Below are 13,937 nucleotides of genomic sequence, written 5' to 3' on the forward strand. Positions count from 1 at the left end.
TGTTTGCAGTCAAGATTCTCAGTGTCTGAAATATTTATACATACGGAATATCACGTTTCGTCACACCGCTTCAGCAATCCGTGTTGAGCATCGTACCGATCGTACATTGCAGACGGAAGCGAGAAGCAGACGGTCACGCACACCCTCGCCCCCTTCCTTCGGCCCGCTTTCTGAGGCGACGATTGTGAGCAAAACGAAAGAAGTGGCAAAGTATTAGGTCATTATTTTACGATATGCTTACTAGTAACAAATAAGGTGATCGCCGTTGACTTATAGCAAAGAACAAAACGGCTTTCATGAACTGCGCGTCTGCTACACTGCGGCGGTATTTTCGCCACTCGATAGATGTCTCTCGACGCGGCAGCGTGGCCTAGTTCGCAAGGAACCGTACATGCTAGTTCACGAAAACTTGCGTTTTGTGGGTGTTAAAACTGAACCAGTGGTGTTGTACATAACAGGAGTGCGGTAAACAATCATGGGAAAAGACAGAAAGACTAAAAAGGACAAGCTTGACGAGTAAGTGAACCGTGGGCTTCGCACAACTTCCCTGCACTCTGTGCAACGCATGAACCGTATGTCGCCGACAATAAGCCTAACGTTTTAACGAAAAAAGACTTGTACCGGTGCGGCGTTTGTTTTTCCTTGTCATTATAAATGCTTCGAAAGCTTCGATGTACACCGCACTGCATCGTACAATGACTGCGAGCGTTTTTAGATTGTGTAGTCTGCTGACAGGATCAGGGTCAATGACGGCCCCTGCTGCTGTCTGCCGGTATTGTTACGCAGTGTCCCCTGTGGGTACCGGCAAATACACGTTTTATGCATTTGTGTAAGCTGGAGGAACTAGTTTGTCCGCTGCACTGTTCGATGTATCACAATTGTTGAAACTGCCAGCTTGGATAGGAAAAGAAAGCTATCCTGTAAACATGTCCCATATCGAGTGATCGCAGTAAGCGTGCAGCGTGGCAGCTCGTACCTCGGGAAGTTCTGGAATTGCCGGTCATGCCGTGAATGTCGGACGACGTGGAGTTTTTGTGACGAGAGACATACAAAGATCATATCTACACCTTCCGGCTGTCTAGCCTGAAATAGCGCGGTATCGTTGATTACTGGAAGTGAGCTTCTCCTTAAAAAAAAAAAAAAAAAGCAAGAACGTGCAATAACGAGCTGTGCTTGCCGCATTTCTCTCGCAGTGATGACACCCTGGAGCAAGACATGGAGGGTCTTAGCATCACAGACAAAGCAGGGGCCAAGAAAAAGGTAAATAATGACCCATGATCTATTGTCAGGGTTTTGGTTGTGTAAAAACAGCGCTTTAGCTGAAAAAGTTTGAGACTAGAGTGCTGCTTTGTTGCTTAAAATGAGGAGGTTGTATTAACAATCAGTTTACGTCAAGGCAGGACAAGGAACTTCTGCATTGTAACGTCATAGCTTGAACATGTATATAAGATGTGTTGTGTGCCATGAGCAGCAGCTTCGCAAACTTTTAAGCCAGCAATTTCAAATAATGGTTATTGGGATTGGTACAGCTGTGTTCTCCACTTTGAACCCAAAGCATTATGCTAAAAACCTGCTCAGCTCTGGGATGCTATGAAAATGCAACCGAATAGACTTCGTCCAAGGCCAGCAAGCTTGCTTATACTTTAAAAGCTAGCCACACCAGAAATAAAAGTGAGCGCGTTTTTGTGACAAAAGGCGTTTCATGATCGAGAGAGCATACTAGGACCAAAATTACTTTTCTGGAGGTGTTACCTAGGTTTTCGCCTTGAACAGGGTGCCGGGAGCAGGCATGATGATGGTAGTTTTATCTTAAAGCGTGTAGGTGATGCAGTACTAACTCGATAGGAAATGCAGGTGCTGTATGGAAGATAAGATAACAGGAGAGAAAGGAAAGGCACTGTATTATTGTTGCGAGAAATTTTAAGGAACAGTAGCTTCATGTGTAGATTCTCTTTCACGGCAGCTGTTAGCCCTTCATTTCAAAAATGTGCAGTCTTGGAGACAACCACTGGGGCACTTGTGTGTGAGAGAGAGTGTGCATTTGTATGGGCCTCTGCATTCCGCGTTTTTTTAAAATCCGTATCGAGAATACCAAACTGGCCGTTGTTGCTGAATGTCACTTGTATTTATTAAAATGATTCACTCATTTCATGCAACCAGAGCTTGTCAACCGCACTCCTATCAGATATTCTCATGCGAGTTTCGCTTGCATTGTTCAGCTTCTTCATAGCACCTGTTTCGTAGCCCGTAACACAGGCTTAAGAGGCCATTCTCCTCTTAATGTTTTGATTGTTATTGCACGTAGTCTCAAGTGGTAGTATAGTAGTCGTAAATGGGAGCGGCCGGGAACATCTAAAGTGCGTCTGACCTTTCCTGGAAAACTCAACCTCAAAGATGTGAGACGATATATCTGACGTGCCTTTTTGCTGCTCAAATCTGTTCTTTAGGTCAAGGACATTAAATTGCCATTTTGCTGAAGCAGTTTATGTGTTTAGCAGCCGGCTTTCATGGTAATGCCAAAAAATTGTTTAATTCTTCCGAAGAATTCTTTGTAGAGCTTTTGGGAAAACCTTTTGGAACGCCTTTTAACTATTTCCCACTGTGTCTTCGCAGGCCTTTCAGTCCCTAAATTGTGTAACTTTTTAAAGCTGTAATTGGTGCAGTAAAAAGGTTACCCAACTCTGTGAATGGGCCTCTCGTCCCCTACTTTGTTCTATAATCCTAAATCTTTCTTTTCCATGGATTAAATGTGTGTGACATCAGTGTTTTTTTACTTATACCCATGCCATGCGTGCACGAAAAATGAGATTAAGTGCTTAATGCCGTTAATTCGCTGCTACAGGCAGAAATCTAAAGCCATTCACTCTAATGTCATTTTTGGTTTAAGGAGTTTTGCACAACTCATTCGCCTTCACAAACGCCTTAAGTATGTCTAATCTTGAATGCGATGAACACCAAATGAAACCAACGAAACTCAGCACCATAGTGTTAACACGGAAACGTGGCAGAGCTTCGAAATAAGATGATTTTTTGTGCTACTCTTGGTGGCAAAGTTCTGAAGAAGTTCACTAAAAGAGCGGCAAAGGACAAAGCATCGTCATTTTGAATTTTTCGGCTTCGGCTACCGCTGCAAGCGACAGCAGCTGCTGAAGCCACTTTTAGAAAAGGCTCAGCATTTTTTTTTTGGAAACACTATTTCTCATAATGCTTTCTTTCTCAAAAAACATTTTTAACCCTTCTAAGACATTTTTCCATACTTAAAAACTTCTAAAATATGAGTGCATTTCTTTTTTTGGTCGTTATCACCATTTTGCCTAACACATTTAATGCCTTTGTGTTCTTGCGTGTAGCACGGCCCACCCAAAAAATGTCACCCAGTATCTGAAGGCCTTATGCACTTACTGTCATTTTGCGTGCACATGGGACACGCGTATTAGAGCTAATTCCCGATGCATAAAAAGTGAAGTTTGTGATGAACGGAATAAATTGCAGATGAAAATGCCAATAAATGTCCAGGAGGTTCAACTTCATTATACATACATTCCCGTGTGGTGTGAAAATGAAAGGGAAACTAAAAAAAGAAAAAAAAAGCCCTTTCAGTCAAATTTGGATGCTGTAACATAGCCATTGTTTATTCAAAGCGAGATAAGGTAATTTTTGTAAAGCCTGTGACATCTGTAAGAAGCCATAGGGGTCAAGAATAGTCCCTAGATCACTTTTATAGCCCTTCTCACGACTGAGTTGTAGCTTTGGTGCCAAACTTGAATTTCTCAAGGCAGTTCGTATGCCGTTATTACTAGACTGACATGCTAAGCTTTTGTTCAGTTCTGCAAAATTTTGTTAAAAACTTCACATGTGAATGGTTGGGTTTCCGGTGCTCTGAAAAGGCTGCTGGTGGCTGTATGCAAGCAGGGGACAATGAAGAGATACTATTGGTGCTGGAAACTGTAAAAGCGTAGATTGAACACGGGCAAAATTTTGCACCTGCCTGTCTTCTCTTGGTGCCTGTGGTCATATACGTTGACTGACACAAGTCAAATTCAAATTTTTTTCTCGTTCAGAAGAAAGGAAAAGGAGTATAGGTGAAAAGCTACTAAGAAAAAGTATTTTGAGAATTCGGAGGCCCCTCATTTATTAACAAATCAGTAACTATACCATACTATGCCATTAAGCTGCCAGCATACGAGAAATAACTGCTTGTGCCGCTGTGCTCTTTCAGGCCGACACCATGGGCGACGGCCCCAATGAGGACGTGCCCACTCGCAAGGGCAAGGCAAAGAAGGGCGCCAACAGGGTAGAGGACAGTGACGACGACGAGCCAGCCAAGCCTGCCAAAGGTGCAGCAGGCAAAAAGGCCAAGGGCAAGAAGGGCCGAGGGGACGATGAGAGCGACGAAGACGCCGAGGATGCCAAGCCCACGACCAAGAAGGGAAAGAAAGGAAAGCGGGGTGACGACAGCGACGAGGAAGAGGAAGTGGCCAAGCCCGCCGCCAAGGCCAAGAAGGGCAAAAAGAAGGGCGCGGAGGAGAGCGACGACGAGGCAGAGGTGGTGAAGCCTGCCGCCAAGGGGAAGAAGGGGCGGAAAAAAGGAGGAGACGAGAGCGAGGAAGACGAGGAGCCCGTCAAGCCTGCTGCCAAGGGGAAGAAGGGCAAGAAGAAGGGAGGCGATGAGAGCGACGAGGAAGAGGAGGAGGCAAAGCCTGCCAAGGGAAAGAAGGGCAAGAAGAAGGGAGGGGATGAGAGCGACGACGAGGAAGAGGAGGCAAAGCCTGCCAAGGGGAAGAAGGGCAAGAAGAAGGGAGGGGATGAGAGCGACGACGAGGATGAGGTGAAGCCGGCCGCCAAGGGAAAGAAAGGGAAAAAGGCAGTGGCGGAGGAAAGTGACGATGAAGCCGAGGCCAAGCAGCCAGCCAAGGCAAAGAAAGGGAAGAAGAAAGGAGGGGATGAGAGCGACGGCGAGGAGGAGGTGGAGGAGAAGCAGCTCGTGTCGAGGAGAAAACAGAAGAAAGGGAAAGTCATGTTTGATGAGAGTGGCGAGGAGGATGATGAGATGCTCGCAGCTCCTGCGCTGGCCAAAAACAAGAAGAACAAGAAGCAGAAGGACTCGGATGACGAGCATGTGCCGGCTGCTCCCAAAAAGAAGATGGGTGGCTTTGCGCTTCTCGATGATGGGGATGATGAGGACGACGATGACGGCACCAAGGATGTGGACAGTGCAAAGGAGGACGTGGAGGAACCTGAAAAGGTCAATGTTTGCCTTTTTATTTTAATTATTTTCTCATGTAAGAGCTGCAACTGGCGGCCATATTGTTGAGAAATTTCTTCCTCCCTCCTTCCATCCTTGCCTTTGAAGGGCTTGCTGAAGCTGAGTGCATGCTTTTGACATACTGGCTTCAGCAGGCATTCAAGATTGGAAATGGGAACCTCCTCTTTTGCTTTGTTCAGTTTAATGTTCACTAGTACGATGAATTCCTTAGTTAGTACGTAGTCAACTTGCCCAACTTTCCGCCTTAATTAACTTTTCCAAAATCTGGCCCTTGATCTGCTAATGGAGCGGTGTGCACTTTAACATGTTGCGGTTTTTAGGTCAGTACGGAACCTACGACGGTCATGTTTATGTTGTACAGTTCTTTCTCATCACAGTGTAAAAAGTCTAAAATGGTGTCATGTATGGACATTGACAAACATCATGTTTATGCTGAACTTGGTACATAACTTACAAGGCTAAATTTCTACTACATTTGGGGGCATAAAAATAGCGATCCTGCGTATTCATGTGAATTGAAAGTAACACACTGCAAGACATGGTTTGCTAAATCGTTTCTGAGAATTTTTGTGTTTGTGAAAGACCATTTAGATGAATGCCCTGCTTTCCAGCTCAGTGTATCGTGCTCATTGGTTTTCTGTTATGTTCATTTTTTTTAGGTCGTAAAAGAAGAAAAGAAAGAGAAAAAGAAGAAAGAGAAAAAGAAAAAGAAGAACCAAGATGACGACGAGTTGGAGAAAATGCTGGAAGAGCTCACGCTAGAAATTGAGGGCAAGAAGCCACCTCCAACAAAGGAGAGCCTAGCTGCTGCTGCTGCTGCTGCTGCTCCTACTGCAGAGGAGGTGTGTGTTCACTGTTTGTGTTCTTGTGGTTCCTTCTACAGCTAAAAGGCTTTGCTCTGAACTGGACAGGTAGCGCCGTCCCTCAGCATTCACCTCGTTACTCGAATGGGCCGGCGCATTGAAATGTACTGCCTTCTGTTGTTTTTGTGGTGTTTGCTTTGGTGCATGTAATGTTAAGGTGTTATTTATTTATTTAGAAAAACCTTACAGGCTCCAGGTGGAGCATTGGGTAGGGGGGGCTATACAAGGAAGAGGAACTTGGGGGCAAAAAGCCAACACACGGGAAAGAGAAATATAAACAAGATTATAAGAACTTCATTATACATCCCTTAAGAAACAAAATGCCCTGAAAAATTTATAAGCAACCAAAAAAGAGAACAAAATTCAAGGAAGCAACATACAGATACAAAGGCATCGTTATCAAGCATGTTGGAAGCACAAATGTGAAACAAAAATATTGGGAAAAATGCCCATTTAGTTGTTCACGGAATCTGTCAAGGTTTGATATAGAAGCAATAGCGTCGGGAAGATCATTCCAATGAGATATGGCATGAGGTAGAGCCAATGAATTGAATGCAAGTGCGTTTCCATAGATACGCTTGAAGCTGAATTGATTGTGCAAACGTGACGACATGTGAAGGGGGTTCGAGGGGGAGCAGGAATGGGCCATCACTATGGGTGTATTTGTGAAACAGACACAAAAGAGCGATCACGCGACGAATTTGTAATGGCTGTAATGGAATGTCAAGTTTTATGTGTGCGATACTTGAATAGCGATTATAGTTGCCAGAAATAAAACGGGTGGCTCTGTTTTGGATGGATTCGAGCAGATTAACTAAGTAATTTTGATGAGGGGACCATGTAGATGATGCGAATTCTAGCTGCGGACAGACAGATGTGCAGTAGGACAATTTACGCATAGCTGTTGGTGCCAGTCGCAGGTTATGGCGCAGGTATCCTAAGGTTTTAGATGCTTTTTGCGCAGATTGAAGTGATGGGAGCCGGTATGTCGGGTGACACCAAGTCTAGGCTGACGTGTTGTGTTGTTGGCTGCACAAACAGTGACGGAAACTTGTCATACGCCTCTAACTCAGTTCATTTCTGCCAATTTCAATATCGGTTGCTTCCACACCAGCATGAACGGCGGGACGCCTGGATGAGGTTGGTTTGAAGAGCGAGGCACATGCGTACAAGTTTGGTCATTGTGAAGTTGTGCCAAGAAGCCTAGCAGCTTACAAACTTTTCCTGTAATCGCAAGCTTTGTGTTTTTTTTCAGAGTGAATTGGGGTGTGACCGCATACTTGTAGTATACATTTAGCGCAAAGGGACAAGACACATAGGAAGGTGAACAAGACGAGTGTGACAATTCAGAATGCACTGGGGCGTAAAAATTACTCGTCTGGTATGAAGGGCATCACTCAGGCAGTAATGATGGGGGGAGCCAGTTCCTTGACTTGACCAGCACTTCTAAAGGTATTGGAAAACATAATAACAGCAAACAGGGAACGATATGTCTCCTTGATATGCCTAAACAACGCAGTTAACGCCAATTGTTACAGGTCTATTTGCAGCATTATTTACTTGCTTTGCTACCTCCGACAACCAACCGTATTTATGCGAATATAAGGCGAGGTTTTTTCCAAAATCCGTAGTCTCAAAGTCATACCCCGCCCCAGTGCGCGTGCGTGGAAAGAGAGAGAGAGACGGCTCCTTTGATGTCACTGCTAGTTACTGTGAGGGCCGAAGAAAGAGTGCAGGTTGATACTTTCTTTTTTTCTTCCTTGCTAGGCGGAAGCCAAGGAGGCTGCGGTGAGCAAGAAGAAGAAGAAGAAAGACAAGAAGGCTGCTGCCCAGGACGAGGCCCCCCCGGAGGGAGCCGAAGAGGCCAAGGACAAGGAGGAGACAGCTGCGCCCGCTGCTGCTGCTGCTGAAACTAAGAAGGCCAAAAAGGTGTGTACAGGCACACCCACTCGCTGTATTTTCGCACGTATAACCCGCCCCTGCACATAATCCGCACCCCCACTTTCAGCCCGCTGGAAAAGAGAAAAAAATTATCTCGTATTGCCCGCACATTTAGTACAGGAAAGGCTGCACCAAAGCTACTGCTGAAGCAGCACATCACATAGTACTATGTGGACTGAAAAAACGTATATTTAGGAAGTAGAGTACACGGACTGCAAGGTGAAAGTCACAATTCACTAATAAAATTCATTTGTTAGAGTGCGCTCATCCTTGTTTTTTTTTTTTTCGTAGTCCTTGTATGTTTTGCGTAATCGCTGTCATGGAAGGCTTAGTGAGTGTTACTGCATAGGAGCTTCATGAAACACATCGCATTGCCGTGAAGCTGCACTAAAGGAAGAAAACCGCATATTATCCGCACCCATACTTTGCCACTGAAATTTTCGCATTTTTGGTGCAGGTTATATGCGCGAAAATACGGTACTTGTCTTGCTTGTTTTGTCTGCTTTGCGAGACTGCACGAGCATTGTGGGTAAATGAACCGGAAATTACGATAATAACATCAGAGAAACGTAAAACGTGGGCTGGAGGAGTTGAACTTCAATTAGTAGTCAAAAACTGCTAAGCCGAAAATTATACATTTGGCGATAGATGCCCGTCTGGTTTGACCACTGCTCTTTCGGGTGAATGTGTTCAGCTAGCTTGGAATAATCAAAGAGCGTGTGCTGCAGGAGAACTGTAACAAAGAAAAATAAAATAACAATGCAGGGCTCAATCTTCCACTGTGTGTTCATGTATTTATGTTTTCGTTTAGTGCATCAAGTTTTTTCATGCACTTCATTTCTCCCGTACAGGTTGTTCTTTTAGCAGTGTTCCTAGTTTTGTCGTTAGACAGTGGAAAGAAAAAAAAGTTGCTGCTTTTAAATACTGCCAAATCAAATTTTTTCCAGCTACTTTAATGAACAAGTGTCTTTTGTTGCATTGAGAACATTCCAAGAAGAAGCTGTCACAAAGCATTTGGAATTGTGACATGCTTTTTAAACTCGCTCATTATCTAAGCAAGGAAGAGGCTAAGATCATGAAGGATCACGTGCTGTGCTGCATGTGATTCATGCACTGACACAAACTGAAGTAAAATAAACAGGTCCTTGCTCCAAATAGTTCAGACTTTTGGATTATCTAAGAATGTTTAATGGTGTTCAGAACTAGCAGCTATGGCTTGGCTATCCAGTCTGTTTAAGTTGCATTCATTGGGAATCACAGATATCTACCATATATGTGTTACAGTCCAGCTGAACTACCATTGCGACCTAGGCTCCAGTTGAAAATGTCTTGCATGGTTTACCCAGCTGGAGCTGCTTTTAGCTATGAACACATCTCAACATTTGGCATTGCCATGACTTGCAGGTAACTGCGCTACGATGGCTTTCAAACAACACTGCTGGTTTTAGCCAGCCAAAACTACACTGGGACTCGAGTGATCTAAGCGTAACGCGGAATTGTGTGCAATAGCTTTGTTACTTCCTTTTAAGTGCAGAGCACTTCAAGGGCTCGCCGTGTCATCGTAGCTCGTTCGCCGGACCCAAGTAGAACCCCCCGGCGTTCCGTCGTAGCGGCTGTCGTCACGGCGTCCCACAGAGGCTTCGAAAGCCAAGCGGTTTATATAGACAGAAGCGTTCGAAACTCGTGAACCGCTGGCGCTTTTCATACATCTACCCAATGCTTAGCACCAAGAAAACTGCAGCTACATTTCAGGCAAAATATACGTAATTAGCCGCCAGCATCCGCATTCATTTAGTTAGGAACACTTGTTGGGGGTGGTTTTTACGATAGTAAGTTGAACCCCTTTATATGAGACACGTACCGGGGAGCAGTTTCTGTCTCTTATACGAGATGTCTCTTATAAGCAGGGTACCATTTTTTCACTTACTAATCAGACCCTAATTCAATGTGGGCACCCTATGACTAAAACAAGCTCAAAAAAATGCTACAGCATGTTTCAAAAGATTCATTCTAATTTATGTTTGGCCCCCAGAATTTATGAAACAGTTCTGAATCTTTGTTTGCTTCATGACTGTATTTACACTGTATATTTTACAACCGATTCTGCAAGCTTTTTTTTCTTTCCTCGTTTGTGGAAGATGAATCGTACATGTTGAGTTCACAAGCCTGATGAATAGGCGGAGCGCCCAGCTTCTTCCGCTGTGTGCTCAGGCTATTCATTATGCTTGCAGGACTCAACATCTGCGATGCTTTTTGATTGGGAGCTATGCCAGTGGGAGAACCCGCATGTGTGATCGCGCTCCATCCAATGGATGGCAGTAAGCTTTAACCACTTCTGTAAGTTGCATTTCCATTGGCAGGGCTTCTCATCGTCATTTCATAGCTGACTGAACCACTGTGTGTTTGCTGAAGTGATAATAAATAGCGACTGCAGGCGTCTGTCGTCCACCTGTGCTTCCAGGATGGAAGCAACTGCAATTAGTGACTGGTGGCACTGTGTCTGAAGTTAAAATGTCTATTACAAGCGAGATTATTGATTAAAGTTCAAGGATGACTTTTCCCTTATAACCAATCTTCTGCATCCGATGTCTGTTATAAAAGAGGTCTATTTAATGGGAAAGATAGGGCAGCCAACCATGTGGGTCAATAGTGTCTCTTATACCCATTTGTCTCTTACATCAGTGTCTCTTATAACGAGGTTCAGCTGTACACGAAGAAAAGGGTAGTGCAACGCCGGCACGTGTGGGAGGAAAAGCGAAGAGAAGGGTGGTGCACGTGCGGGAGGAAAAGCAAGCACAAAAAAAACAGAACGCCCGCTGGTGCTGTTTCAGGCAGGGGGCACGCGAGCACTACGAAGGCAGGAAATTTGAATGCGTTAAAGAAACTTCCGTTCCATTCATCAAGAGAGGAGTCAGACAGGGTGGAGAAGAGCGTGATGGATGGTAGCAGTGAGCGGATAATGGTGCTAGAGCCCATTATGGCGAATCACTGCTCTGCACTTCCGCCAGCTTTCACACTGAGTGGAACAGGTTTAATTTTTCCCCTCACAACCCTTTCCCACAGAAAAAGAAAGATGCTGCCAAGAAGGAGGCTGAAGCCCCCGCTGTGCCCAGCAAAGAAGCGACTCCTGCCCCCGCTGAAGGAGAGGAGCCCGCCCCAGCTGAAGGAGCTGAAGGTCAGTTGCGGGAGGGTGTGCATGCCAGGGGATGTGGCAAGAAGTTTGGGCCCTTTGCTTTGCAATGTTTGTGAATATCGGTAGGGGGTAGTTACTTCACTCTTGTGCCTTGTCAAGTGCGATTTGTTTGCTCATAAACGGCCATTGTGAGGGTGCCGAACCTGCTTCGGTTCTTTTTGCCAGTGCTACAAAGGAGGCACGTGTTGATATTGTGGGAAAACGAATTACTCCTTTGCTCACAGTAGTTCCTGTTTGATGAAGGTGAAAAGTAACGCCAGTGTGTTAAATTTCTGATGCACGTTAACGTTACCTAGCTGGTTAAAATTTAATCCAGAGCCCTCCACTATGCTGTGCCGCATATGCCAGGTGTAGCTTTGACATGTAAAACCCTACAAATTTCAAGTTTGAGTTGTTCCTGGTAGCAAGTGCAGTGCATGCACCTACGAAGGGGCACCCAGAAAGTGCACAAGCAGTTGATGACAGTGCTATGTAGTGGTAGCAAATTCGTATTGGCATTCTTCTGTAACAAAGCTTTGGCATTGCTGGTTGTGTCATTCACTTCTAAGGTATGGCGGAGGAAGATGTAAAGACTTTGTGGGGTTTCTTTGCACTAGTTAATAGTTAAAAATATCTTGCCACAATTGTCTTAGATTAGCCACTGTTTCAAGCAATGAAAGTGCCCGAGAGGCAACAGGTGGTTATGGTAGAAGTGGGGTCTAGGTGCACTCTCCTATTGCAATGTCTCATGTTAATTTGTCGTGTGTTCTTCTGGGAGCAGGTGCAGAGGAAGAAGGAGGAGAAGGTAAGAAGAAAAAGAAGAAAAAAGAGGAAGACGACAAGAAGAAGCTGAAAAAGCCAGGCTCCAAGCAGGTGAGTCCGTCGTGGATGCAGAGGGATCATGTACTGCTTGAAGAGATCCACTTGTGAAATGGAGCAGTGTGTCTGACCGAAGTGTCTTTTGTTGCCGTTGTACAGATTGCCGCCATCCAGGAACACCTAAGGAAAATTAAGGAGGAGGAAGAGAAGAGGAAGAAGGAAGAAGAGGAAAGGATAAAAGCTGAGGAAGAAGCAGAGAGGCTACGGGAAGAAAAGGTACGGCTGTTGTTCTCCCTTTGAGTTAAAAACTCTGAAGTTTCTAAAAAGTATTCTCGTATGAGCTAGTTGGCCTGTATCCATGCGTCAAAGTGCAAGGGAAAAAATGTGTTGCAACTGCAAACTAACCATTCTTTTTTTAAGTTCTCGCTCAGGAGAAGAGCTCTATTGCTAAGTTAGTGCCCTTCTTTTGTTGTGCCTAACATTAACTTAACAAAATTGCAGTTTGCAATCATGCGAGCAATGCACTTGACTGTTGTGTTTTTTTGACAGCTTTTTTTTAAGTGGGGCTGACATGCATAGCTCTGTTGTACACAATTATGACATGCAAAAAGATGTGAAAAAGGACATAAAGAGAGGGAATGGGAGGGAAATTTCTCCTTTACTTGTTGAATGCTGAACAAAGAAATCGCCTTTCGTCGCTTGACGATTTGCAAGCAACAACAACAGTTGGGGCGCCTTGCTGAGTGGGCATGTGTGCCTGCCCTGTGCAGCTGAAGCAGGAGCAGGAGCGCAAGGAGCGCAAGAAGCAGAAGGAGAAGGAGCGGCGGGAGCGGGCCAAGGCCGAGGGCCGGCTGCTGACCAAGGCCCAGAAGACGGCCCGTGCCCGCATGGAGGCCACGCTCAAGGCCCTCAAGGAGCAGGGCATTGAGGTGCCCCAGATCGGCGAGAAGAAGGAGAAGGTCGCGCGCATGGACCGCCGACGGAACCAGCGCCTCAACAAGAAGCCCAACGAGGAGGCGGGCGAGGCCGAAAAGAAAGGTGGGAGGAAGGAGGCCATTCTCTGGCTCAGGGGAGCATCGTCAGTCTCCCCTAACTGTCAGCGCCCTCTGCCTGTCTACAACGGGTGCTATTGAGCTTAGAACTACAGTAAAACCCCGTTAAAGAGACATTCAAGGGAACCAGGAAACGTGTCTCCAATAACCATGGTTTCTTGTATACGAAGTTGCTAACATGGTGAATGTAGGAAAAGCAACAAAACCGTTCTGAATCAGATGTCTCTTATAACCAAGTGTCCCATGTAACAGTGTCTCCTGTTACAAGGTTTTACTGTAGTGTAGTGTCAGCATTGCCTGTTGTTGGTCCTCATCATGTTGTTGGTCCTCATCATAGACTGCACCGCCTGTGGTAAGAGAGAGACCCTGATTTCTAAAACATTGGCAAAAGAGGTTCGGGATGAACATGGGGATTAAGTAGACCAAAAACCAGTTAGAACAATGTGCTGTGTGCATGCTGTTGGGTTTTGTGCATTATTCCTGTCATCATTGAAGGAAACCTTGTGAACCTGCTACAGAAAGTTTGCCCTTGAGGTATCATCTGCCTACAAGCTGAAGTGAATGTCAATGAATGGTGTGGGTTTGTTAGCAAACCAAGGCAAAGTATTTCTGTCCTGGAAGTAAGAGCTGTGTGGTCCGTAAATTTAACAAAGTACAGTAGACTCTCGATAAACGGAACTTCAAGGGACCGGAAAAAATTAGTTCCGTTTAACAGGAGTTCCGTTTACTGAGAGAGATGTTTTAAGGTGCAAATTTATGTGCGTACACACTTCTAAGGGCATTTCATGGAACTCTAACCACTAGAAAGTGACTGTAGCTGATAG

The 13,937-nt window shown here is 45.1% G+C and overlaps 1 protein-coding gene across 2 annotated transcripts in view; it reads left to right on the forward strand.

Annotated features, from left to right (window-relative positions):
• Positions 1-149: 149 nt before the first annotated feature.
• The window catches only part of Eif5b (eukaryotic translation initiation factor 5B), a 29,799-nt gene continuing 16,011 nt past the window's right edge, over positions 150-13,937 (forward strand). Inside the window, exons 1-9 of one of the 2 annotated variants that reach the window (XM_077703220.1) lie at positions 150-217; positions 1,194-1,260; positions 4,220-5,245; positions 5,926-6,108; positions 7,897-8,058; positions 11,134-11,245; positions 12,024-12,115; positions 12,221-12,337; positions 12,832-13,099. In XM_077703220.1, the coding sequence (XP_077559346.1) occupies positions 1,216-1,260; positions 4,220-5,245; positions 5,926-6,108; positions 7,897-8,058; positions 11,134-11,245; positions 12,024-12,115; positions 12,221-12,337; positions 12,832-13,099 (2,005 nt within the window). In that variant the 5' untranslated portion in view covers positions 150-217; positions 1,194-1,215. Of the gene's footprint in view, positions 218-326; positions 517-1,193; positions 1,261-4,219; positions 5,246-5,925; positions 6,109-7,896; positions 8,059-11,133; positions 11,246-12,023; positions 12,116-12,220; positions 12,338-12,831; positions 13,100-13,937 lie in introns of those variants that run through there. The other variant, XM_077703219.1, reaches the window with a different exon arrangement.

This window comes from Haemaphysalis longicornis, unplaced genomic scaffold (assembly GCF_048455015.1).
Source record: "Haemaphysalis longicornis isolate Haplotype H1 unplaced genomic scaffold, Haemaphysalis longicornis Haplotype H1 scaffold_3, whole genome shotgun sequence".
Taxonomy (NCBI): Eukaryota; Metazoa; Arthropoda; class Arachnida; order Ixodida; family Ixodidae; genus Haemaphysalis; species Haemaphysalis longicornis.